At 45.1% G+C, this 23,887-nt stretch overlaps 2 protein-coding genes across 2 annotated transcripts in view; one reads left to right on the forward strand and one right to left on the reverse strand.

Moving 5' to 3' along the window:
- The window catches only part of LOC310837988 (E3 ubiquitin-protein ligase TRIM11-like), a 1,016,249-nt gene extending 1,011,051 nt beyond the window's left edge, over window positions 1-5,198 (forward strand). The window contains exon 4 of the mRNA XM_083725296.1: window positions 4,854-5,198. The gene's annotated coding sequence lies outside the window, so the exon portion shown is untranslated. The remainder of the gene's footprint in view (window positions 1-4,853) is intronic.
- Window positions 1-23,887, reverse strand: part of C2 (complement C2) — a 52,861-nt gene that overhangs the window by 23,276 nt on the left and 5,698 nt on the right. The window contains exons 3-9 of the mRNA XM_083724018.1: window positions 17,382-17,567; window positions 15,935-16,108; window positions 15,009-15,122; window positions 12,292-12,428; window positions 9,327-9,468; window positions 7,587-7,718; window positions 5,206-5,295 (exon numbers count right to left, since the gene is read on the reverse strand). Coding sequence (XP_083580144.1) covers window positions 5,206-5,295; window positions 7,587-7,718; window positions 9,327-9,468; window positions 12,292-12,428; window positions 15,009-15,122; window positions 15,935-16,108; window positions 17,382-17,567 — 975 coding nt within the window. The remainder of the gene's footprint in view (window positions 1-5,205; window positions 5,296-7,586; window positions 7,719-9,326; window positions 9,469-12,291; window positions 12,429-15,008; window positions 15,123-15,934; window positions 16,109-17,381; window positions 17,568-23,887) is intronic.

Below are 23,887 nucleotides of genomic sequence, written 5' to 3' on the forward strand. Positions count from 1 at the left end.
ATGCCAAGGTTGCAGGTTCGATCCCCAGTTGGGGCAGCTGCATATTCCTGCATTGCAGGGGGTTGGACTGGATGATCTTCAGGGTCCCTTCCAACTCTACAAATCTATGATTCTGTGATTTTATTTGTAATACGGCTTGAGGTGGTGGTTCAGAAGGTGATTCATAAGTATTGAACTGAATTTTTATTACGGTCACAGACCAGTTCCGGCTCACTTACAATATCAATAAAATCATAAAACACAACAGGAATACATTTAATTGCAGTTGCGTATAACAGAGACAAGTCAGATATAGTGGCCATAAAAAATATATACAGTATTAAATCTTGATCACTAAAATATAACCTAAAATGGTCATTTAAAACCTTAATCATTTTGGTAGTACAGCTTCTTCCCTAAGTTTTATGGCAGTCGCACAGAATTTGGCCACCCTTACTGTGATCTCCAGATCCTTGTCCTTGCAAGTTAATTGCAACTATAATGTGCCAACTGGCCTTCCAAGTGTTGTTAAACCTGGGCATCTGGACTTAACAGTCTTCTGCTCTCTGCTGCCTTTATGATAATGTTTATAATTAAGGTTTCATGTGCAACATACTTGAGCTCATTCTGCTGAGTGAAGCCCCTTGGACATCGGCTCTAATTTCCCTTCCCTCAAACTTCCTTGTTGAGGGGAATTCCAGAGAACCAGGAACCTTCTACCGGCTCTTTCTAAACTGTGTTCTCAGGAAACACAGCTGGGTTTCCTCAGAATCTAATCAGGACTCAGGCAGATAAGCTTTCCTGGAAGCATGCCAACCAAACCACACATCAGATTCCTCCCTGCTCAACAACGTATCCCAGGAGCGTCAGCTTGCGAGGGCGATTGTGGAAGTGGGGCAATGTTGCCTGCGATGCAGTGCGTGTGACATCACTTTTGTGATGTCGGGAGGAGCTGGGGTGGAGCCAAACGCAGCAGCAGCTCTCTTTCAATGGCCGGTGGGGGGCTGTTTTGACCAGGGGTCTGTCCGGCGCGCAGGGCGCTCTGCTTTAGGGCGCCCCGCCCGCCGGGCGGCAAGCTGCGGACACCTGCGCGAAGCACGGGGCGTCCTCCAAAGGGTGCCCCTTGCTCTGCGCTGCAGGCTGCCGCCCACAAGTTCCCCCGGGCACGCAAGGCTTGCGGATAGCTTCCTGGAGCCTGGAAAGCGAGAGGTGTCGGTGCGCACCAACGCCTCTCGCTCTCCAGGCTTCAGCGAAAGCCTGCATTCGCCCCATAGGACGCACACACATTTCCCCTTCATTTTTGGAGGGGAAAAAGTGCGTCCTATAGGGCGAAAAATACGGTAAAAGCACACATTCTACTCATGTAAAAACACCAGGCGGGGCCCACAAATAACACAGAGATGCATTTTAAATACAGTGGGACCTCGGGTTACAAACACCTCAGGTTACAAACACTTCGGGTTACAGACTCTGCTAACCCAGAAATAGCAACTTGGGTTAAGAACTTTGCTTCAGGATGAGAACAGAAACCGTGCAGTGGTGGCGTGGCAGCAGCAGGAAGCCCCATTAGCTAAAGTGGTGCTTCAGGTTAAGAACGGTTTCAGGTTAAGAATGGACCTCCGGAACGAATTAAGTTTGTAACCAGAGGTACCACGGTAAAAGGACACATTCTACTCATGTAAAAACACACTGATACCTGGACTGTCCGCGGGCCAGATTGAGAAGGCGATTGGGCTGCATCCGGCCCCCGGGCCTTAGTTTGCCTACCCCTGGTTTTGACCGTCCTTCCCCTCAGCGGCAGGAGGAGGAAAAGGAGCTGGTCACTGCAGCCACACTGCGCTTGTCTCAGCCTCCTCCACCTCCTGATTTTTCGGGACAATAGGAGGATCCGGCCCCCTCTCCAAAATATTGGGGGGCCCAAAGGGCTCAGCCTCCATCAGTTGGCACCCCAACTTCTCCTCAAAAATATGTAAGGATTCCGTGAGCGATGCATAGTACACAGGAAGATGCCCAGCCAAGCACATTCTTTTACGATACGAGGAGAATGTGGAGAATGTGTACTTGTAGGGAATTGGGGCACCTTTGTTTTTGGTTTGTAATAAACAAAAATCTGCCTTTATTCCCTTATGGGGGACACAAGAGCCTTTATAGAGTCCTTTGTAGGTTCTCCATCGGTAGGAGAAAATAACAGAGGCCAACCAGAGAAGCAAAGCAGCTAGTAAGCCTGATCTTTATTGAACTGTTGCAACAGGGTAATCCCCTCACACGCAGGAAAGGAGGAGGACCCGGAACCAAGGTGTGCCTCTTCTTATATAGACATTTTAAATTCCCTGCCCTGGAGCTCAAGACCACCCTTCCATACATCATACATACATCACAGATGGGGTGTAACCCAAGACCACCCCCCACAAACATCATACCTACATCACAGAATAGGCGGTCTACAACAGAAATTTGAATGTTGTTGTTTTTCCTTTCCTGGTAGTCTGGTCCTTCCTTTGCGATGGTGATTTCCCAATTCCTGAGACTATGGGAAGGTTCCCTCACCCCCCCTCCCTCCTTGCAGAGAAAACATTTGGTCAGTTTGGGAGTCAAAATGGTTTCAGGGCGGTCTTCCTGTGCTGCTCCAGAAATGTAGTCCACATATCTATGTATGTGCTTGGTTGGTACATTTTATGAACATTTATTATATATATAAGACCTTAATTTTTTTATTTCAGGATCATTCATCGCTTCTGACATTAGCATTTACAAGCCGGACTTAGAACAAAATGGTGCAAGTGTGAAGTACTGCAGTGCAGGATACAAGCCACTTCCATTCATCACATACACCCAACCCCAACCCCCAGCAAGTCAGCCTTTAGGGGTCACGGAGCATGTTCTAGGCTGGGACTCCCTCCCCATGACCCCTGTTACTAGGGTGGCCATGTGTCCTCTTTTTTCTGGGACACGTCCTCTTTTTCAGGGGTTAGAATTTATGCCCGGGTAGATTATTTAAAATTTGCCAACATGTCTCTGGCTATTCTTTCTTGAGGAGACATAGATGTAACTAGTGGCTGAAGACTTGCTTTCCTCTTCTCTTCTCCTGCCTGCCTCAGCAATATATCACAGCTTCTATAGCCGTCATATAGGAGGGGTATTTAAAATGAGAGTCGTCATAGTGCCTTCTTTTTTCTCTCTCTCTTCAAAATATGGAAAAACCTACTTTTAGCTGCATAAGCACCAAGGTTCACAGCTTGGACATCATAAGTATTAGGAAACAGTATTGCGGAATGACCCATGCAATGACCCTAACACAAGTCCCGTGAAAATGGGGAGTTGCCTGTAGAAAGTTTGTCAACCCAAGATGGGTGTTTTCCTGTGGGTGTATCTTGACACAATATCCTGCACTGGCTCCCAGTGGAGTACAGGGTCAGGTTTAAGGTGCTGGTTTTGACCTTTAAAGCCCTATGCGGCCTAGGACACTCGTACCTACAGGACCGCCTCTCCTGGTATGCCCCGCAGAGGACCTTAAGGTCCACAAATAACAACACTCTGGAGGTCCTGAGTCGCAAGGTGGTTAGATTGGTCTCAACTAGGGCCAGGGCCTTTTCAGTACTGGCCCCAACTTGGTGGAATGCTCTGTCACAAGAGACCAGGGCCCTGCGGGACTTGACATCTTTCCGCAGGGCCTGCAAGACAGAGCTGTTCCACTTGGCCTTCGGTTTGGACTCAGTCTGACCCTTATGTTTCCCTCCCCTTATGGTTTTGATCTAGGGGCTACTTTTAAAATGAGGTTGCATTTTAAATTACATTTTAACCTGTATTTTAAATTGGTTCCCCCCCCCTTTATTATGTTTTTACTGTAATTTTACTGGCGTTAGCCACCCTGAGTCCAGCTATGAGTCCAGCCGGGGAGGGTGGGGTATAAATAAATTTTATTATTATTATTATTATTATTATTAATAATAATAATAATAATAATAGTGTGTTGGTGGTGGATTTATTCTGCTTTATGATTAGTTCTGTGTTGCTTCTCCAGTGCATATCTGCAGGGGCTAGAGTGCAATAAAACCAGGACAAAAATGAGGTTGCATACACAGCATACACTGAAAGCACATTTCTACACACACCACAAAAAATGCTGGGAACTGCAGTTTGTTACAGGTGCTGGAAACTACAGCTCTGCAATGGAATAATAGAATCATAGAGCTGGAAGGGACCCAAGGGTCATCTAGTCCAACCCCCTGCAATGCTGGAATATCAGCTAAAACATCCATGACAGATGGGCCTCCAACCTCAGCTTAAAAACCTCCAAGGAAGGAGAGTCCACAATCTCTCATGGGTGCCTGTTCCACTGCTGGAAAGCTCTTACTCTTACTCTGGAGTAAACTTAAGTTCCCAGCTTTCTAGTGTGGGGTGAAACGTGCTTTAAATGGATGGTGTGCATGCAACTTAAACCAGAACGCTTGTGGAATAAAAGGTTTTGGAATTTGAGCAGGCAGTAGAAGAGAAGAAGAAGAGTTTGGATTTGATATCCCGCCTTTCACTCCCTTTAAGGAGTCTCAAAGCGGCTAACAATCTCCTTTCCCTTCCTCCCCCACAACAAACACTCTGTGAGGTGAGTGGGGCTGAGAGACTTCAGAGAAGTGTGACTGGCCCAAGGTCACTCAGCAGCTGCATGTGGAGGAGCGGAAACACGAACCCGGTTCCCCAGATTACGAGTCCACTGCTCTTAACCACTACACCACACTGGCTCTCGGATAGGCACTGATTGGAAAGGGAGCATCGTTGTCATCATGACATTTGGGATCTGGAAAAGAGCTTCAGCCTGCCGAGGTCGTATCTCCTCAGGTGGACCGGGCACCCTCCTTTTAACCACCACTCAAATGAAGTACAGTGGTACCTCGCAAGACGAATGCCTCGTAAGACGAAAAACTCGCAAAACGAAAGGGTTTTTCGTTTTTTGAGTTGCTTCGCAAGACGGATTTCCCTATGGGCTTGCTTTGCAAGACAAAAACGTCTTGCAAGTTGGTTTCCTTTGTCTTAAAACCGTGCATTCACTTCGAGGAGCAACTCATAGCACGCGGTGTGGTAGCCTTTTTGAAGGTTTTTGAAGACTTTGGTGATTTTTGAAGCTTTTCCAAAGTCCGTGCTTCGCAAGACGAAAAAATCGCAAGACGAAAAAACTCGCGGAACGAATTCATTTCGTCTTGCGAGGCACCACTGTAGGTTTATGTGACTTACCCAGGTAGTCTTTCCTGTTTGCCCTCACGTTCAAAAGGTCTTCTATGCTGCGCACGGCCTTGGTGGGGGAACCTCCCATATTGGACTTCCCTAAGAGGACAAACAAAACCACACAAACAAAATCAGGCAGCGATTCCCACATTACACGTTGGACGAGAAATCATTAAAAGGTTCACTGTCCATAGCTGTCAGGGACGCAGGTGGCGCTGTGGGTTAAAGCCTCAGCGCCTAGGACTTGCCGATCGAAAGGTCGGCGGTTCGAATCCCCGCGGCGGGGTGCGCTCCCGCTGCTCGGTCCCAGCGCCTGCCAACCTAGCAGTTCGAAAGCACCTCCGGGTGCAAGTAGATAAATAGGGACCGCTTACCAGCGGGAAGGTAAACGGTGTTTCCGTGTGCGGCTCTGGCTCGCCAGATGCAGCTTTGTCACGCTGGCCACGTGACCCGGAAGTGTCTCCGGACAGCGCTGGCCCCTGGCCTCTTGAGTGAGATGGGCGCACAACCCCAGAGTCTGGCAAGACTGGCCCGTACGGGCAGGGGTACCTTTACCTTTACCATAGCTGTCAACTTTCAAATTTGAAAATAAGGGATCAGCAGCCTCACTTGTTCCGGGGACAGTCTACAGTCTAACAATCCGGGATAGCAGCGGGAAGCAGCGGGAAACGGCGTTGGAATAAGGGAATTTCCGGCAAATAAAGGGAAGGTTGCCAGCTATGGGATTGGCTGAAGCTGTACATTCTAAATAAATGCAGAAAGAAAGCCAGCGTGGTGTGTCAGACTAGGAACTGGGAGAGCAGGGTTCAAATCCCCACTTGGCCAATGAAGCTTACTGGGTGACCTTGGGACAGTGGCGTCGCAAGGGGAAGAGGGGGGGCGGTTTACCCCGGGTACCATGTCTGGGGGGGAGCGTGGTTCACCCCGGGCGCGGCGGCACGAACAGCCATCACGCTGTCGCAGCCACATGTTGAGGATCCTCCATTCACAGCCATGAGCAGAGGATCCCGCCAACGTCCATATGGCGCTTGGGCAGTGCCGGCAGCAAACCGCTATGTACAGTGCATGCGTGGTGTTGCACGCATGCACTGTACATAGCGACGACACACATGCGCCCTATGTAGCGGCACAGCGTGTGTGCAGCCGGCGGTTTGCCCCACCCCGGGTGTCGGTTAGCCTTCGTTTGCCCCTGCCTTGGGAGTCAGTCACAGCCTCTCAGCCTAGTCTACTTTGCAGGAGTGTTGTGGGGATTCAGTGAGGAGGGGTGAACCATGAACACCACCTGGAGCTCCTTGCAGAAAAAAGAGGGGGTAAATAAAGAAATAAAATTAAAAGAAAGGGGAAGGTTAAGGGGAAGGGTCATAGCTGTCATAGGAGGAAAGGGTGACTCTGTGCACTGAGATATCTCTCCGTTTCTCATCCCCCCCCCAGTCTTAACTTCAGTTCTCGACATTTCTGCACCAAGTGGCCATTTTTATAGTCCTTGCGAAAACCCGTCACCATTTCAGTGAGAATTTCTCCCAATTGTTGTGTGAGGTTTTGCCAAATATGCAAGTTTTTGCGGAGACATTTCCCCTCACAGAATGCATTTTTGGACGGTCATTTTCTGCAGTTCATGCACACAGATGACACTTTACCCATGTATATGCATCTGTGTACAAGTTACTCAGCTGCAGAACCACAAAATAGCTGTGTCGCAGTTTGCATATTGTTTCAGAAATTTGCATATTGGGTAGATCCATCTTTAAACGTGAACCGAATCCAGTTTCTTCCTAGTCTCTACTTGGGGCCACAATGATCACCTAGTAGTTCGCAGGAAATAATAATAAATAATAATAATAATAATAATAATAATAATAATAATAATAATTATTATTATTATTATTATTATTATTATTATTATTATTTATACCCCGCCCTTCCCAATTCAAAAACTGGGCTCAGGGCGGCTAACAACAAATTTAAAACTCTTAATTGTAAAAGCAGCATAAAATACAGTATACAAACATGAGTAACAATAACATTCAAAGTTCAGAAATCAATTTAGGGGAAATCCATCTAATAAGCATTAGATAATCACCAGGGCTAGCTGGCTGAATTAGCCCTACTTGAGGCAGCGAGGAGGCCAGGGGAGAATTAGCTGTGGGGTCTCAGAGCATGTGATCTTCATAAAAGGGGAGGGGGAAGGAAGAGAAGGGAAATAAAAGATCAGGCTGAATTCAAATTAAAGGCCAGGCGGACTAGCTGTCTTACAGGCCCAACGGAAGGAGGTTAAATCCTGAAGGGCCCTCGTCTCATGGTAGGCATAGGGACTGAACTCTCTGGCTTCTGTGCAACCTTCCTCCTATTATGGGGAGGGAGGGAGAAGGTATCTCCCCATTTCTCCTCACCGTCTGTGAACAGGATGATGGCGTGACGGATTTTGTCCCACGGCACTTTGGTAAACTCCTTCTCATTAATCATCATCTGGTACACGGAGTCGAGGGCATCTTGAATGTTGGTTCCTGTTGCGTTGCCGTGGTCTGCAAGAGGATGAAGAGGAAGAAGAGGAAGAGTTTGGATTTGATATCCCGCTTTATCACTCCCCTTCAGGAGTCTCAAAGCGGCTCACATTCTCCTTTCCCTTCCTCCCCCACAACAAACACTCTGTGAGGTGAGTGGGGCTGAGAGACTTCAGAGAAGTGTGACTGGCCCAAGGTCACCCAGCAGCTGCATGTGGAGGAGCGGGGAAGCGAACCCGGTTCACCAGATTACGAGTCTATTGCTCTTAACCACTACACCACACTGGCTCTCAGGATGGCATTGGCATTGGTTTTTAATTTGTTCTACACCTCTTTCAAAACTCAGGATGCCTTACAAAGCTGAAAGGGTGGGCAGTGCACTGAAACGTAAAGTAAATGTAAGATGTTGAAACAGCAGGAACAAATCAAAGGAGCTGAAACAACAGCAGGTGAGAGGGGGGAAAATCCCGAAATTTAGGCACTAGTCACATCAGAGCCGTCTTTCCCATAGGGCTTAGTGGTGTGCTGCGCCAGGACGCTGGCATCTCAGGGGCGCCCCAGCGAGTGGGGGAGCTGCGCGGCTTTGCCGTGGCCTCCATTTTCCCTGCACGCCTGCCAGCTGCGCCTTGCCAACCATATGGCTGGCGGGCGCGAAGCTTGCCTCCCTAGCTTTCGCGGGAGAAGAGCGATCCCTGCAGAGGCTTAGGATGGAACCTGCGCCCACCAACTATAGTGGTGAGGTAAAGCTAAAGGGACCCGTGACCATTTGGTCCAGTCATGACCGACTCTGGGGTTGCGGCACTCATCTCACTTTACTGGCCGAGGGAGCCGGCGTACAGCTTCCGGGTCATGTGGCCAGCAGGACTAAGCCGCTTCTGGCGAACCAGAGCAGCGCACGGAAAGGCCGTTTACCTTCCCACCGGAGCGGTACCTATTTATCTACTTGCACTTTTGACGTGCTTTCGAACTGCTAGGTGGGCAGGAGCAGGGACCGAACAACGGGAGCTCACCCTGTCACGGAGATTCGAACCGCCGACCTTCTGATCGGCAAGTCCAAGGCTCTGTGGTTTAACCCAAAGCGCCACCAGTGGTACCTCAGGTTAAGAACTTAATTCATTCTGGAGGTCCGTTCTTAACCTGAAACTGTTCTTAACCTGAAGCACCACTTTAGCTAATGGGGCCTTCCGCTGCCGCCACACGATTTCTGTTCTCATCCTGAAGCAAAGTTCTTAACCCGAGGTAATATTTCTGGGTTAGCAGAGTCTGTAACCTGAAGCGTCTGTAACCCGAGGTACCACTGTATATGGCTGGCTGGCGTGCAGCTTCCTTCCCAAGCCTCCCTCACCCCACATCCCCAGGCTTCCCTCCGTGCAAGTAGCATTTATTACTACTCGGGAGGAGGCAGCGGCAGTGGCAAGATGAGCATTTGGGGGTGCTGGGTGGATCTTTGCGCCCCGGCGCCTCATACACTAAAGACGGCCCTGAGTCACATGTGCCTTGAAGACACATTTTCACCACCACGAGAAAAACCTGACACATTTGCTGGGCCCCGAGTTTCAGAAAATACATTTTGAACACGCAGCTGCACAAAAACGGGGGGTGAGGGTGGGTGGGAATCCCTCTCAGCACCTTTGTAGTTCATCTCATTTTGAATCTTCTCAATAACGATTTCTGTATCTTCAGCTATATCATCCTGGATGTTGACGATGGTCTTGGGCCGGCTGGCGTAAGAGATGACAGAGAACCTGATGGGAACATCAAAGCTGGCAATCTGGGAAGGGGAGGAAAGAAAGAAGAAACCGAAAAACAGAGGAAGGAGAAAGAGCGGCAGAGGAGGTAAAAATGTGGTTTGATGGGTTCATGTGATTATTATTTTTATCACGGCCTTCAGCCTAAGGTCCAAGGGTGAGTTACAAGAATGAAAACACAATATTAAAAACAGCTTGAAACAACTTAAATTACCACCAAAAGTGTATTTCAGTGACTGATAATATATATTCATTTTCTTTCAGGGAGAATCTTTTTATTTGTCTTCTGGAGAAAAATCCACCATTTCTGGTCTGGTGTAGCGGTTAGCGTGTCGAACTAGAATGGGGTTGAGGCCTTGAGCTCCTTGGAGGAAAAGATGGCATAAATGTAATAATTATGATGATGATGATAATTTTATTAATTATACTCCGCCCATCTGGCTGGCTTGCAGCATATATAAAACTTGGTAGAACATCAAACATTAAAAACTTCCCAATACAGGGCTGCCTGCAGATGTCTTTGAAAAGTTACAGTGGTGCCCCGCAAGACGAACGCCTCGCAAGACGGAAAACCCGCTAGACGAAAGGGTTTTCCGTTTTGGAGGTGCTTCGCAAAACGAATTTCCTATGGGCTCGCTTCGCAAGACGAAAATGTCTTGCGAGTTCCTGTGGGTTTTTTCCCCTTCCCCCCCTTTTTCTAAGCCGCTAAGCCGCTTATCAGCTGATCCGCTAAGCCGCTAATAGCGCTAATCCACTAAGCCGCTAATAGGGTGCTTCGCAAGACGAAAAAACCGCAAGACGAAGAGACTCACAGAACGGATTCTTTTCGTCTTGCGAGGCACCACTGTATATAGTTTTTGCTCTCCTTGACATCTGATGGGAGGGCGTTCCACAGGGCGGGGGCCACCACCAAGAAGGCCTTCTGCCTGGTTCCCTGTAACTTTGCTTCTCGCAATGAGGGAACCAGCAGAAGACCCTTGGCGGAGGACCTCAGTGTACATTTATATATTTATAAAAATTTAAATAAAGGCACGGTTACGTGACTGCTGTAGTTTCCTCTCAAGGAAGTCCTACAAACAGGGTTATCATTCCCCAACTCCATCCATAGCTTAGTTACCCAGAGTGCCTTGAAGGAAGACTCTTAATGAACTGGATAATATTTATTTTTTAAAAAATTATATGCCCCTGCCTTGCCTTCATAGTTCAAGGCAGCTTACAAAAAAAACCAGTAAAACACAACGCTGTGTAAACGGAACTATATATAAAAGGAGGAGCAGAATCGAAACTAGCAGTAAAGCAGTTTAAAAGCAAACAGCAGGAAAAAAGGCAAAAACAACCCAAGATAAGAGACACCAGAGTAAAAACAAACGGTGATAGCAAAGGGCTGTGCAGTGTTGCTAAATGCCAAAGGGGCATTTTAAGTAGGAAGTTCTTAACGCTGCAGAAAAATGTCAGCAAAACAGGGCAAGGCCAACCTTCCCAGGTATATGAGATCCAAAGTCTGGATGTGGCAACAGAGAAGGCCCTTTCTTTGCTTTTACAGAGGCTGAAACTTTGCCACAACAAATAAACAACAAAGGCTTATCAGCCCAGTTTGTATTTTTGCCTGGTTGCCTTCTCTTTTCTTCCTGCTCTGACCAAAGAACCTAGTCTTCAGCAACAGTGACTCAGATAAAGGGGGTCTGGCCTTAAGCGAGCCCCCCATTTTCTGGCAACACCTTTGCCCCAACCAAATGTGGGCTTATGGGTGTGGGATAAATTTTATTCCATCGACATTTAAAAGCGACTCTACCTCATTGCCCACTTTCCGAAACACCGCCATCTTCCCAAATCCACACTTTCCCCATTTTTTTGCAATGTGCTTCTTCAGATAAATGACAAGTACACAAATGTATGTACGTGTGGAGGAAAACATGTGTTGTCGGTGAAAATGACATCCGGGGGAAATTGTGTTGCAAAAAGGTGAAGTTTAGGAGAAAATGGCGCTAAAATGCTGACAGCTTTTTCATGACAACTAACATGCCACAAACTGATGTGGAAAACTGAAATTAAAACCAGGATAGAGGGGAATAGAAGCTAAGAGAAATTGAAATGGACAGATTTGCCCATTTCCCGTGTGGGCTTGGCCTACAAGGCCTCTGAAGATTAGATTTAGAAGTAGGCAGGCTCTGACAGGAGAATACCATCTATTATTATTATTATTATTATTATTATTATTATTATTATTATTTGTACATTGCATGCTCACCCTGCGTAAATGGGCTTGTGGGGAACTAGAAATCAACATTGTACTAGCAAACGGACCTAATAGTACAAAGTCGAAACTTTTGCAGCTATCATTAAAAGTTGCAAAAGCAGAGAAGCACGGGAGAAACCTTTGGAATAACATCAGGATATCAACTCCGCGCAAGGCATGACGGATAGCAGCAACAACCAGTAAAGATAGACATAATATTTTTCAAGGACAGGAAGAAACAACATGGACAGAATAAATATCACACACAGGAGGAACAAGGATGTATGAGATCTTCACTTGTAGACAAACAAATCATTAAATGAGTTAATATGAATAGAAGTTATAAATATTGCAGCTGTTGTATAAGGGATCACTATTATGACTGGAATGTAACTGAAATTAATAAGATTTTGGAATGCAGAAATAAAGTAAATCATCAAACCATCAATTCTAGCATGTGAGGGGCCCACCTAAATTATGTAATTTGGTATTTAAATGATTGATATTGGGAATTTTAATTTTGCATTGATATAAGGAGGCTATTATTGGATTATTGTAATTGAAAACTAATTTTTTTTTAAAGTACAATGTCGCATTCGTACAAACCTACCCTGGTGATTATGACCTCCAGACACTGCTTAGAGATGTTGAAGTTGGGCTCAGTTACGCTGTGAGATGCATCCACAAGAAAGTAGACATATAGGAAGCTGTCTTTGGAGAGTATAAGCCGTCGTCCTAATGAAGGAGCTAGTATGGGTAAAGAGAAACCATCAAAACCATCAAAATTTGTGGAACCCCTCACCGCAGATCAGTTGGTTATGTTTATTCAGTTTGTAAGCAGCTTCTCACACAAGAAACACAAGACCCCCTCTGCCAACCTTATTTCACACATTCCAGAGCTGAAAGACAAACTACACATCACTTTAAATGAATCGTCACATTGGTGGGTTTTCGTTTTCGTTTAATAGCAGCTGCAAGAACCCGCTTCATAGCTGTCAACTTACAGATTTGAAAATAAGGGACCTGCAGCCTCGAAAATAAGGGATCAGCAGCCAAAATAAGGGATTTTCAAAGCACACGTATGTTCAACCTCTGAGCCCCTCCGAGCCAAAGGCAGAAAGCCCAGCCAGCAGCCAAACGAAGCCTCAAGCGGTGGTTCCCACAGCGCAGCAACCCGGCAAAGGGGATGCAGCAAGGAAAACCACCGTCACATCTCTGCTGGGAAGCACTGAGCAAAGGCGAGTCCCCAGGCAACGCGGCCGATTTGATCGGCACAAGGCATGCAAGCTCCAACCCCCAGTCGTTCTTAGACTCCTTATTGGGTGAGCAACGCAGCTAAGCAACACAGCTGGAGCCTCCCTCCTCCCTGGCCTGCAGGGAGGGAGGGAGAGGAGCTGCTTCCTTTGAAACCCGGGAAATTTAAGGGACATCATCAATAAGGGACAGCAGCGGGACATGGCGCTGGGATAAGGGACTTTCCCACCAAATAAGGGACGGTTGACAGCTATGACCCACTTATCCAGACGGGGTCCATGGCCCTGGCGGAGGGGAGTTTACTCTTCTTTCCAAGCTGTAGTTTTGATCCGAATCTGAAGCTCCCATGGCTGGTATTTTAAAACACACACAGCTGTAAGAATGCAAAGATGCATGTAATAGGATGTGCAGTTTGGCCCTGAAAGTAAGTTTGGGGGTAATGTGCCTGGCGTAAATTCAAATGAAGCCCTGATGATGCCTCTCATGGCAAAAATGAACCCCAGACGCAAGCAGAGGCTTGCCGTAAAATGATGCCAGCATACAGGTGGAACTCGGAAAGTTAGAATATCATGGAAAAGTTCATTTATTTCAGTAATTCAACTTAAAAGGTGAAACTAATATATGAGATAGACTCATGACATGCAAAGCGAGATATGTCAAGCCTTTATTTGTTATGATTGTGATGATCATGGCGTACAGCTGATGAAAACCCCAAATTAACAATCTCAGAAAATTAGAATATTAAATGAAATCAGCAAAACAAGGACTGCAAATAGACCAATATTGGACCTCTGAGAAGTAGAAGCATGCACATGTACTCAGTACTTGGTTTGGGCCCCTTTTGCATCAATTACTGCCTCAATGCTGCGTGCCATGAATGCTATCAGCCTGGGCACTGCTGAGGTGTTATGGAAGACCAGGATGCTTCAATAGCAGCCTTCAGCTCTTCTGCATTGCTTGGTCTCATGTCTCTCATCTTTCTCATGGCAATGCCCCATAGATTCTCTATGGGGTTCAGGTCAGGCAAGTTTGCTGGCCAATAAAGCACAGTAATCCCATGAGCATTGAACCAGGTTTTGGTACCTTTGGCAGTGTGGGCAGGTGCCAAAGTCCTGCTGGAAATGAAGTCAGCATTCCCATAAAGCTTATCTGCGGAAGGAAGCATGAAGTGCTCCAAAATCTCCTGGTAGACGGCTGCATTGACCCTGGACTTAATGAAGCACAGTGGACCAACACCAGCTGATGACATGGTTCCCCAAATCAACACAGACTGTGGAAACTTCACACTGGACCTCAACCATTTGGCATTGTGTGCCTCCCCATTCTTCCCCCAGACGCCTTGGTTTCCAAATGAGATGCAAAAGCTGCTCTCATCAGAAAAGAGATTTGGGGAGCCACGTCATCTAATTTTCCGAGTTTCACCTGTATTTTTAAAAAAAAAAAAAAATTGTCCAGTAGCATGCACACGAAAGCTAATACCAAGAACAAACTTAGTTGGTCTCTAAGGTGCCACTGGACAATTTTTTAATTTTAATTTTATTTATTTCTACTCCATCAGACCAACACGGCTTCCTACCTGTTTCACACCAAAGTATATCATGGGGAGAATATCGTGGGGAACTTTGTCAAAAGCCATACTGAAATCAAGTTACACTATGTCCACAGCTTTCCCCTAATCCACAAAGCTTGCAATTCTTAACAAAGTAGCCAAGAAGGATTGAGAAGGCTGATGGAAATACAGTGGTACCTCGGGTTAAATACTTAATTCGTTCCGGAGATCTGTTCTTAACCTGAAACTGTTCTTAACCTGAAGCACCACTTTAGCTAATGGGGCCTCCTGCTGCCGCTGGAGCATGATTTCTGTTCTCATCCTGAAGCAAAGTTCTTTACCTGAGGTACTATTTCTGGGTTAGCAGAGTCTGTAACCTGAAGCGTATGTAACCTGAAGCGTATGTAACCTGAGGTACCACTGTAACCCCATGGAAAGCACCTCTTTAAAATAATATGTGACTCTCTGTCTCTGCTCCGAGTCCCAGCTTGGCCTACAGAAACTACATCGGGGCTCAGACTCGCCTGCAGTGGTCTCAGACGGGTCAGGACCAGAAGATGACACGTCGCTCAAAACTTCAGTAAACGAGGCTCCAAATTCAGCTCTGACATCTTCAGCCCTATCGTAAGAATAGGGAGCTGTAAGGAAAGAGAAAAGGGTTTGGGGGTGCTTTCTGTCACCGTGAGACAAGATGGCAAAGGTGTCGAGACTTGTTCTCCAAAAGGGGTGTGGGGTGTAAGTGATATAGAAAGAGAGCCTGCCTTGCTGTACACAGGAAATCACATTATAATGAATTAGACGGGTGGCTTTCAACCTTTCCGAGTCCACAGCTCCCTTGACCAACCACATTCTTTCTGCAGTTCCCCTGTGGCTCCCCTTGCGGAAGGTGAAGTAGAGGCTGTTACGTTTTCAGTGGTCTGTGTTTGTTTGGACTAAGGATTCTGAGCTCCTGTGTTCTGATTCGATACATGATATCCAATCACAAAACATTTCAGGATTTGGGCCTCTTCCATTGGCCCTTAAACTCTGAGTCATGATTCACACAGCTTGGAAGTTTAGACAGCCAATCACGTTGGGAGTGGCCCTGGCTTTCAGAAATGTATATAAGCAGTTGCATTGCACCAGTTATCCAGCTATGTAGTTCAAGAAAGGTTCTTTCTGTTATTGCTGTGTCTTGCCTCATGGGATCCCACCTACACTTCAGAGGGAATATCCGGAAGAAGGAAATTCCAAAAACTAGGTAGCATTAAAGGTTTAACAAAACAAAACAAAACAAAACAAAACAAAACAAAACAAAACAAAACAAAACAAAACAGATTAAACGAAGGGACATATGAGAGAAGAGCAAGAGAAAAAGGATACAGGAAGGCCGGGGAGACAGAAGATGGTGTGTGTGTGTGTGTGTGTGTGTGTGTTTGTGTGTGTGTGTGTGTGTGTTTGTGATGCTTACCTCTACAACTTGGCTCAGCTCCTGACCATTCACCCTCTGGAGTGCAGACCCGCTGGGAAGACCCCACCAAGTCCAGGCCACTCTGACACTGGAAGGAGACCCAGTCGCCAAGACGGTTGCGCCCCCCTGTAGCAATTGCCCCTGGCGGGATGGCAACGCTTGGGCAGTGCCCCGCTGCAGAGAGGACATGTGCATAAATGAGGGCAGAAACGCAGGATATGTGGAGTTATATATCATATGGCAAGCACCACCAACCACAATCAAAGCACATCTCCAACTGCACATTGCAGCAAATTCCATGGTCCGAAACCAACTAAGAGCCAAACTACCTGTTATGTTAGTCATACCATTTGCCCTCAAGTTATTACAGGGGAGCATTGTGTAGGACGCAGGTGGCGCTGTGGGCTAAACCACAGAGCCTAGGACTTGCCGATCAGAAGGTCGGCGGTTCGAATCCCCATGACGGGGTGAGCTCCCGTTGCTTGGTCCCTGCTCCTGCCAACCTAGCAGTTCCAAAGCACGTCAAAGTGCAAATAGATAAATAGGTACCACTCCGGCGGGAAGGTAAACGGCGTTTCCGTGCACTGCTCTGATTCGCCAGAAGCAGCTTAGTCATGCTGGCCACATGACCCGGAAGCTGTACGCCGGCTCCCTCCGCCACTAAAGCGAGATGAGCGCCGCAACCCCAGAGTCGGTCACGACTGGACCTTATGGTCAGGGGTCCCTTTTCCTATTGTGTAGGAGAAAGAGTTTTTTAACCCACTGTGGTCCCAATCCAGAGAGAGACCCCATGCTGGCTATTTGCACATTGGGGGTGGGGGTGGGAATTGTCCATTTGCTCCAAGAGGAGCCCCCCTCCATACAAATAGAAGGTGGAGGGGGGCAGTGTGGATTGAGGCTATGGCAAAGGGCAAAGGGTTAAAGCCCACCTATATTCATGCTAGGCTTCCCAACTGGGTCACTGGATATTTGTCAAAGAAATATATTGTACTCAAGGGCAAATGGTGTGAAAAACGTAACATGTAGTTTGACCCTAGTGCTGTCATCCTAAACACATCTAGTAGGGAGTACACATCTTGTGAGAAATGTTCTTTGCAACTGAAAAACATGTGGATGGGCTGGGCTGGGAGAGATTTTTGAACTAGAAATGAAGAATTTGGTCATCAATGTGTACACCATATTTCATTTTTTTCCTAGTCATATATGCAACCAAGGCACTGCATTCAAAGCAAACAGAAAATCCCAAACATCTGAACTAATTCAGTTCTCTAATGGCACAAAATGAACAAGGCATACACACACACACACACACACACACACACACACATATGCAAAACTCAATTCTGCAACTTGCATAAATTAGGCTATTTAGTGCAGAAGGTGAGTGCATGGTACATGTGCATGTGTGTGTGTGGTCGAGGTGGGAGAGGAGTATTTAAGGATATACCTCCGTCTTCACAAACTGGAGAAGTCCCGTTCCAGCGTCCATTGGGCAGGCAGTGCCGCCTGGAGGAACCCAGGAGCTGGTATCCATCCGAACACTCAAAGCTGAGCACAGCACCCACAGGATGCAAGCTTCGCCGCGGGCCAAAGGAGCCATTTTCAAAGGACCTCTGCGGAGGACAGCTTATCTCTGCAAAGGAGGAAGGACAAGGACAAAGCACATGGAACAAGGCTATCGAGGCCCAGAATCCAAAACAATGCCAGAGCAGGCAGATTCCACATTGGCGTCAATTATCCTTTTGCAATTACCAGGAAGCAGAATTAAAACGGCTGTTCCACACAATACTTAATACAGTGGTACCTCTGGTTGCAAACGGGATCTGTTCCGGAGGCCCGTTCGCAACATGAAAAGAACGCAACCCGTAGCGGCGCGTCTGCGCACACGCAGGTTGCAATTTGCAGCTTCTGCGCATGCGCGAAACCCGGAAGTAACCGTTTCCGGTACTTCTGGGTCGCTGTGGGACGTAACCTGAAAGAATGTAACATGAAGCGGACATAACATGAGGTATGACTGTACAGTGGTACCTCGGGTTACAGACGCTTCAGGTTACAGACTCCGCTAACCCAGAAATAGTACCTCGGGTTAAGAACTTTACCTCAAGATGAGAACGGAAATCGTGCGGCGGCAGTGGGAGGCCTGATTAGCTAAAGTGGTACCTCAGGTTAAGAACAGTTTCAGGTTAAGAATGGACCTCCAGAACGAATTAAGTTCGTAACCTGAGGTACCACTGTATCAAGCTTTCATTCTCCTGCAAAGCCCTTCTTCAGAACCAGGAGTCTTCTACGATGTGTACTCAGTATTTAAGTCCTATTCAGCATGAATTAGAAGTTTCCTCTTTCAGGATATGCCCATTTTGTTGCTTCCCTTTTCAGCACAGCGGGAGATTATTATTTTTTTATAATATTTTTTATTGAGTTTGTAAAATACAGAAAAAAGTAATAAAGAACATATTATAAGAGTAAAGTAGAAAGGTTACAAATTTTCTTGTTCTTTTTTCCAAATCTACTGGACTTCCCCACATCCTCCCAACCCTGCATTCTCTGTAATACATAACATCAGCAATTTGCTAACTTATTTCATTACTTGTTGTATCCTTCGTTTTATCATGTTACCCAATTTCAAATGTGTTATAACCCAAATCATGTACATTTTCATTTAAACACAATAAAGTTATTTCATTATTCTATCTCAGACTTCTTGTGCCTTAATTTCCATTTCTTTAGTTTAACCTTACTGAAGCTAGAGTTTCCTAAAAGGTGCATTTTTTAACATTCATACAGCTTATAATGTTTTTCCAGATAGTCCTTAAATTTTTTCCAGTCCTCCTCGATTGTTTCTTCTCCCAAGTCTCGGATTCTGCCAGTCATTTCGGCCAGTTCCATGTAGTCCATCAACTGCGTGTGCCATTCCTCCAGTGTGGGTAAATCTTGTGTCTTCCAGTGCTTTGCAATCAGGATCCTTGCTGCTGTAGTAGCGTACATAAAAAAAGTTCTGTCCTTCTTAAGCACTCTCTGGTCCACCATGCCCAGGAGGAAGGCCTCTGGTTTCTTAGGTAAGGTAAATCTAAGTACCTTTTTTAGTTCATTATGAATCATCTCCCAAAAGGCCTTCACTTTCGGGCAGGTCCACCAGAGGTGAAAGAATGTCCCTTCCGCCTCTTTACATTTCCAACATTTATTATCAGACAGGTGATATATCTTAGCAAGCTTGACTGGGGTCATGTACCACCGGTATATCATTTTCATAATGTTTTCCTTCAAGGCACTACATGCCGTAAATTTCATTCCGGTGTTCCATAACCTTTCCCAGTCTTCAAACATAATGTTATGCCCCAAATCCTGCGCCCACTTTATCATGGCGGATTTGACTGTCTCATCCTGAGTATTCCATTTAAGCAGCAGGTTATACATTCTCGAAAGTAGTTTACTTTTTGGTTCTAACAGTTCTGTCTCTAGTTTCGATTTTTCCACCTGGAATCCAACCTTCTTGTCTACTTTAAAAACTTCTTGAATTTGTGCATAATGCAACCAATCTCGCACCTTGTTTTTTAATTTTTCCAAGCTCTGCAACCTCCAATTGTCTCCAATCTTTTCAATTATTTCCCCATATTTAGGCCAATTGGCCTCCATGTTAGGTCTCTTACGTGCCTTGGCCTCCACCGGTGAGAGCCACCTCGGAGTCTTACTCTCCAATAAGTCTTTATATTTTGTCCAGACCATTAAAATTGCTCTCCTAACAATGTGGTTTTTAAACAATTTGGGCACTTTAACCTTGTCATACCACAAATATGCATGCCACCCAAAAGCATTGTCAAACCCTTCCAGATCTAGGACATCAGTGTTTTCCAGTAAAATCCAATCTTTCAACCAGCAGAAGGCTGCAGATTCATAATATAACCTCAAGTCTGGCAGGGCAAATCCCCCTCTTTCTTTCGCATCAGTTAATATTTTAAACTTTATTTGGGGCTTTTTGCCCTGCCAAACAAACTTAGAAATATCCTTCTGCCACTTTCCAAAACATTCCACCTTGTCCACGATCTGTAGGGTCTGAAACAAAAATAACATTTTTGGCAATACATTCATCTTTATAGCTGCTATTCGGCCCAACAAGGAAAGTTTCAATCTTGACCACGTTTCCAAATCTCTTTTGATTTCTGACCAACATTTCTCGTAGTTGTCTTTAAACAAATTCAAAATTTTGGAGGTCAGATACACCCCTAGGTATTTTACTTTTTTAACCACATTTAATTCTGTTTCTTTCAGGAACTCATCTGTTTCTGTAGTTGTCAAATTTTTTGCTAAAACCTTAGTTTTTTGCTTGTTCAGCTTGAATCCCGCCACCCGACCAAAGTCAGAAATTAATTCTAGCACTCTTTTAGTACTAGAGACTGGCTCCTGTAATGTTAATACCAGGTCATCTGCAAATGCTTTCAATTTGTATTGTTTCACTCCGACCACAATTCCCTGTACCAACCGGTCCTTTCTAATCATGTTCAATAGCACCTCCAGAACTGAAATAAACAATAGAGGGGATAGAGGGCACCCCTGCCGTGTCCCTTTTTCAATTTTAAACTCCTCTGTCACCACATTGTTTACTATCAATTTAGCTTTTTGTTCTGAATATATTGCTTCTATTCCATTTTCAAACCCCCGCCCCACTCCCATCCCTTCCAAATTTTTCTTCATAAACATCCAATAAATGTTGTCAAAGGCTTTCTCCGCATCAATAAAGGTTAACACCGCTCTAGTGTTAAGCTTTGTTTGTAAAAGTTCCAAAATGTCGATGATGTTTCTTGTGTTGTCAAACAAATGCCTACCAGGGAGAAAACCTGCCTGGTCCTTATGGATCACGTCATTAAGCACTTTTTTAAACCTACTTGCCAAAATGTCTGCAAAAATTTTGTAATCCACATTTAGGAGTGAGATGGGGCGGTAGTTCTTAAGCTGGGTCTTTTCAGTTTCTAGTTTAGGTATCAATGTGATGAAGGCTTCTTTCCACGTTTCCGGTGCCTTCCTCCCCTCCATAATCTGGTTACAGACCTCCAACAAAGGTTGTATCAAATAGTCTTTCAGAACCTTATAGTATTTGGAGGTAAGTCCATCAGGGCCTGGAGATTTGCCTAATTGGAGGTTCTGAATGGCGCTTTCAATTTCTTGCTGTGTGATATTACTATTCAGGATTGTTCTCATTTCCTGAGGTATTTTCTGTAATCTGTTGGTTTTGAGAAATTGGTCCACCTCCGAATCTTTCTGTGGCCCTTGTGAATAAAGTTCTTTGAAATATCTCTGGAAGCACTTTCTAATTTCCTCGGGTTTCTGAACCATTCTCCCTTCAATCTCTAGATTTGTAACTGTATTAAGTTTTTGTCTCTTTTTCAACTGCCATGCTAGCAGTTTCCCACACTTATTTGCTGATTCAAAAGATCTTTGTTTCATTTGTTTAATTTTCCATTCCACCTCTTGATTTATCAATTTCAAATATTGTGCTTGGAAGAATTTCACTTCTCTCAGCACTTCCTTCGACTTGGGCCTGAATCTTAGTTTTTTTTCTCCATCTCTTATTTTTTCCAATATCTTCTCCTTCTTTTCATTCCAGAGCTTTTTCTTGATCGTATTTTGTTGTATTAGAAACCCTCTCATGACTGCTTTACTTGCGTCCCAGATTGTTCTTTTTTCCACAGTGGTATTTAAATTTATCTCAAAATAGTCCTTTAAAGTTTTTTGGGCCTTCTTAACAATCTTCTCGTCCCTTAGTAAGGTGTCATTCATTTTCCATCTAAAGGATCCGGTTGTATTTAGTCTCAGTTCCATTTTCAAAGCGTTATGGTCGGAGCAGGTTTTTGGGCAGATTTCCACCTTTCTAGTCTTGGGTGCCAGTCCTCTAGTTATCCATATTTGGTCGATTCGTGTCCATGTCAGATGAGCTTCAGAAAAGAAAGTTCCTTCTTTTCCTAGGGGGTTCTTAACCCTCCATATGTCAATTAAGTCCACATTGACAGTCATTTCAAAAAAGGTTTTAGGTAGTCTGCCATCTTTCGTTATGTTAGCACTTTGCGACTTATCCATATTTACAGACACAACCCCATTCATATCACCCATCATAATAATGTTGTTGTAGTCTAAGTAGTCCAGCATAATCTCATGCAGCTTCCTGAAAAATTCCGATTTTCCTTCATTTGGAGCATATATTCCTAATATCAAAAATTTTTCTCCTTGTGTCTGAATTTCAATCGCCAAAATTCTGCCGTGTTCGTCTTTAAATAAAAATTTCGGTGACAGGCTCTCCTTTGCATATATCACCACTCCTCTTTTCTTAACTTTATCCGAAGAAATAAATTCTTGGCCTAGTCTTTTGTTAATTAGCACTTTTCTGTGGAGCCTTGTCACATGCGTTTCTTGCAGGCAAATAATGTCCAATTGTTCTTTTTCAAAATATGAAATACTTTTCTTCTTTTTTCCGGAGAATTTCCGCCATTTATATTCCAACTAAGAAGCTGCAACGACATCCTGGTCTAATTGGTGGGTCTACAGTGGGGTGTCTAGGTTTCCCTCCGATCCCGGAGGTGGTAATGCTGGTCCAGATCCAGACGGTGTAGGCTTTGGAGATGGTCCCGGTGGTGGTGGTGGCCAAGAAGCTGCGGCTCCTTTCTGGAGGTCCTCCTTGTGGTCGTGTAAGAACTTCTGTTGGTCCTCAGGTGTTTTAATTATTACTTTCCTTCCTTTGTAGGTAAATGATAGTCCTTGCGGAAACTCCCACCTATAAGGGATTGTGTTGTATCTCAACAGTTTGGTCAAATCTGTATAAGTGGTCCTAAGATCCAAAAGATGTTTGGGTATGTCTCTGTAAATTTCAGCCTTTTTACCTTCTATCTCCAAAGATTTTTTAAAATGTAGGCCTAGTATCTTGTCTCTTTCCTCTCTTGATCTCAAAATAACCAAACAGTCTCTGGACTTATCCTTCTTTATCAATTTTCCCAGTCTAAAAGCCGTCACAATTTTAAAATCCTTATCTTCCTCAATCCCCCAGAATTTGGAGAACAAAAGTGTTAAAAATCCCTGTAAATTTCCTTCCTCCAGTTCTGGGATGGCCCTTAACCTGAGATTATTTTCCTTACTTTTCAATTCAACCAATGACAGGTAGGCTTGTTGTTCCCCTACCTGTCTTTTCAGAGGCCTTACTTCCCCCTTGATCTCATCAACCTTTTTGTTCGCCTGTTCTGCTTTTTGACTGGCTTCCACAGCTAGTTTATAGTTTTCAGTCGTGGCTCCTTGCAATTTCTCAATTGCCTGAGTGTGCTGGGAAACCTGCTCAGATAATTTACTAATAGAGGATGTAGCTTGGTCAATTTTTGATGATTGATTGTCCACTTTTTGATTTAAAATTGCCAGTTGTTCCAAAATTTGTTTCAGGACTATTTCAAATCCTCCAGTTGCCATATCTTCTGCAGCAGGCTCTTCAGCTTCCACCTCCTGTGCTGTCAGCACAGTTGGGACGGATGATCTTCGTTGATGAGATAGGGTTGTTTGAACAAGTTGCACTGGTTTCTTTTCTTTTTCTTTAGCTTTAGCTGCTCTTGTTCTCCCTGAGCCACTCATTCCACACCTGCCTCTGTTCAAGGTCAAATTTTCTTTTGTTCCATAAGTCAAACAAGTCCAGAGTGTAAACAATTTAACCACAGAGAATCACAATAAAGTACAGTTCCCAGGCCTCTATGTCTCCACAATCCTCTAGGTGGGGGTATTTCAAAGTTTCAAGGAAGGAGAGAACTCTTATCCGCCATTGAAGTTCTTATGTTCCCTATGTTAAATCTTAGTAGTTCCAGAGCACAAAAGGAAGGTTCCCCGGGCTTTCTATTTCTTGAAAAAAGGCCACAAGGTGTCAAGAAAGGTCCCAGCAACAGTGTTTAAACGTTAATGTCTCAGTCTATGTATCAGTTTAAACTCCGATAA

Source organism: Podarcis gaigeae (assembly GCF_964106915.1).
Source record: "Podarcis gaigeae genome assembly, chromosome: 2".
In the NCBI taxonomy this organism is placed as follows: Eukaryota; Metazoa; Chordata; class Lepidosauria; order Squamata; family Lacertidae; genus Podarcis; species Podarcis gaigeae.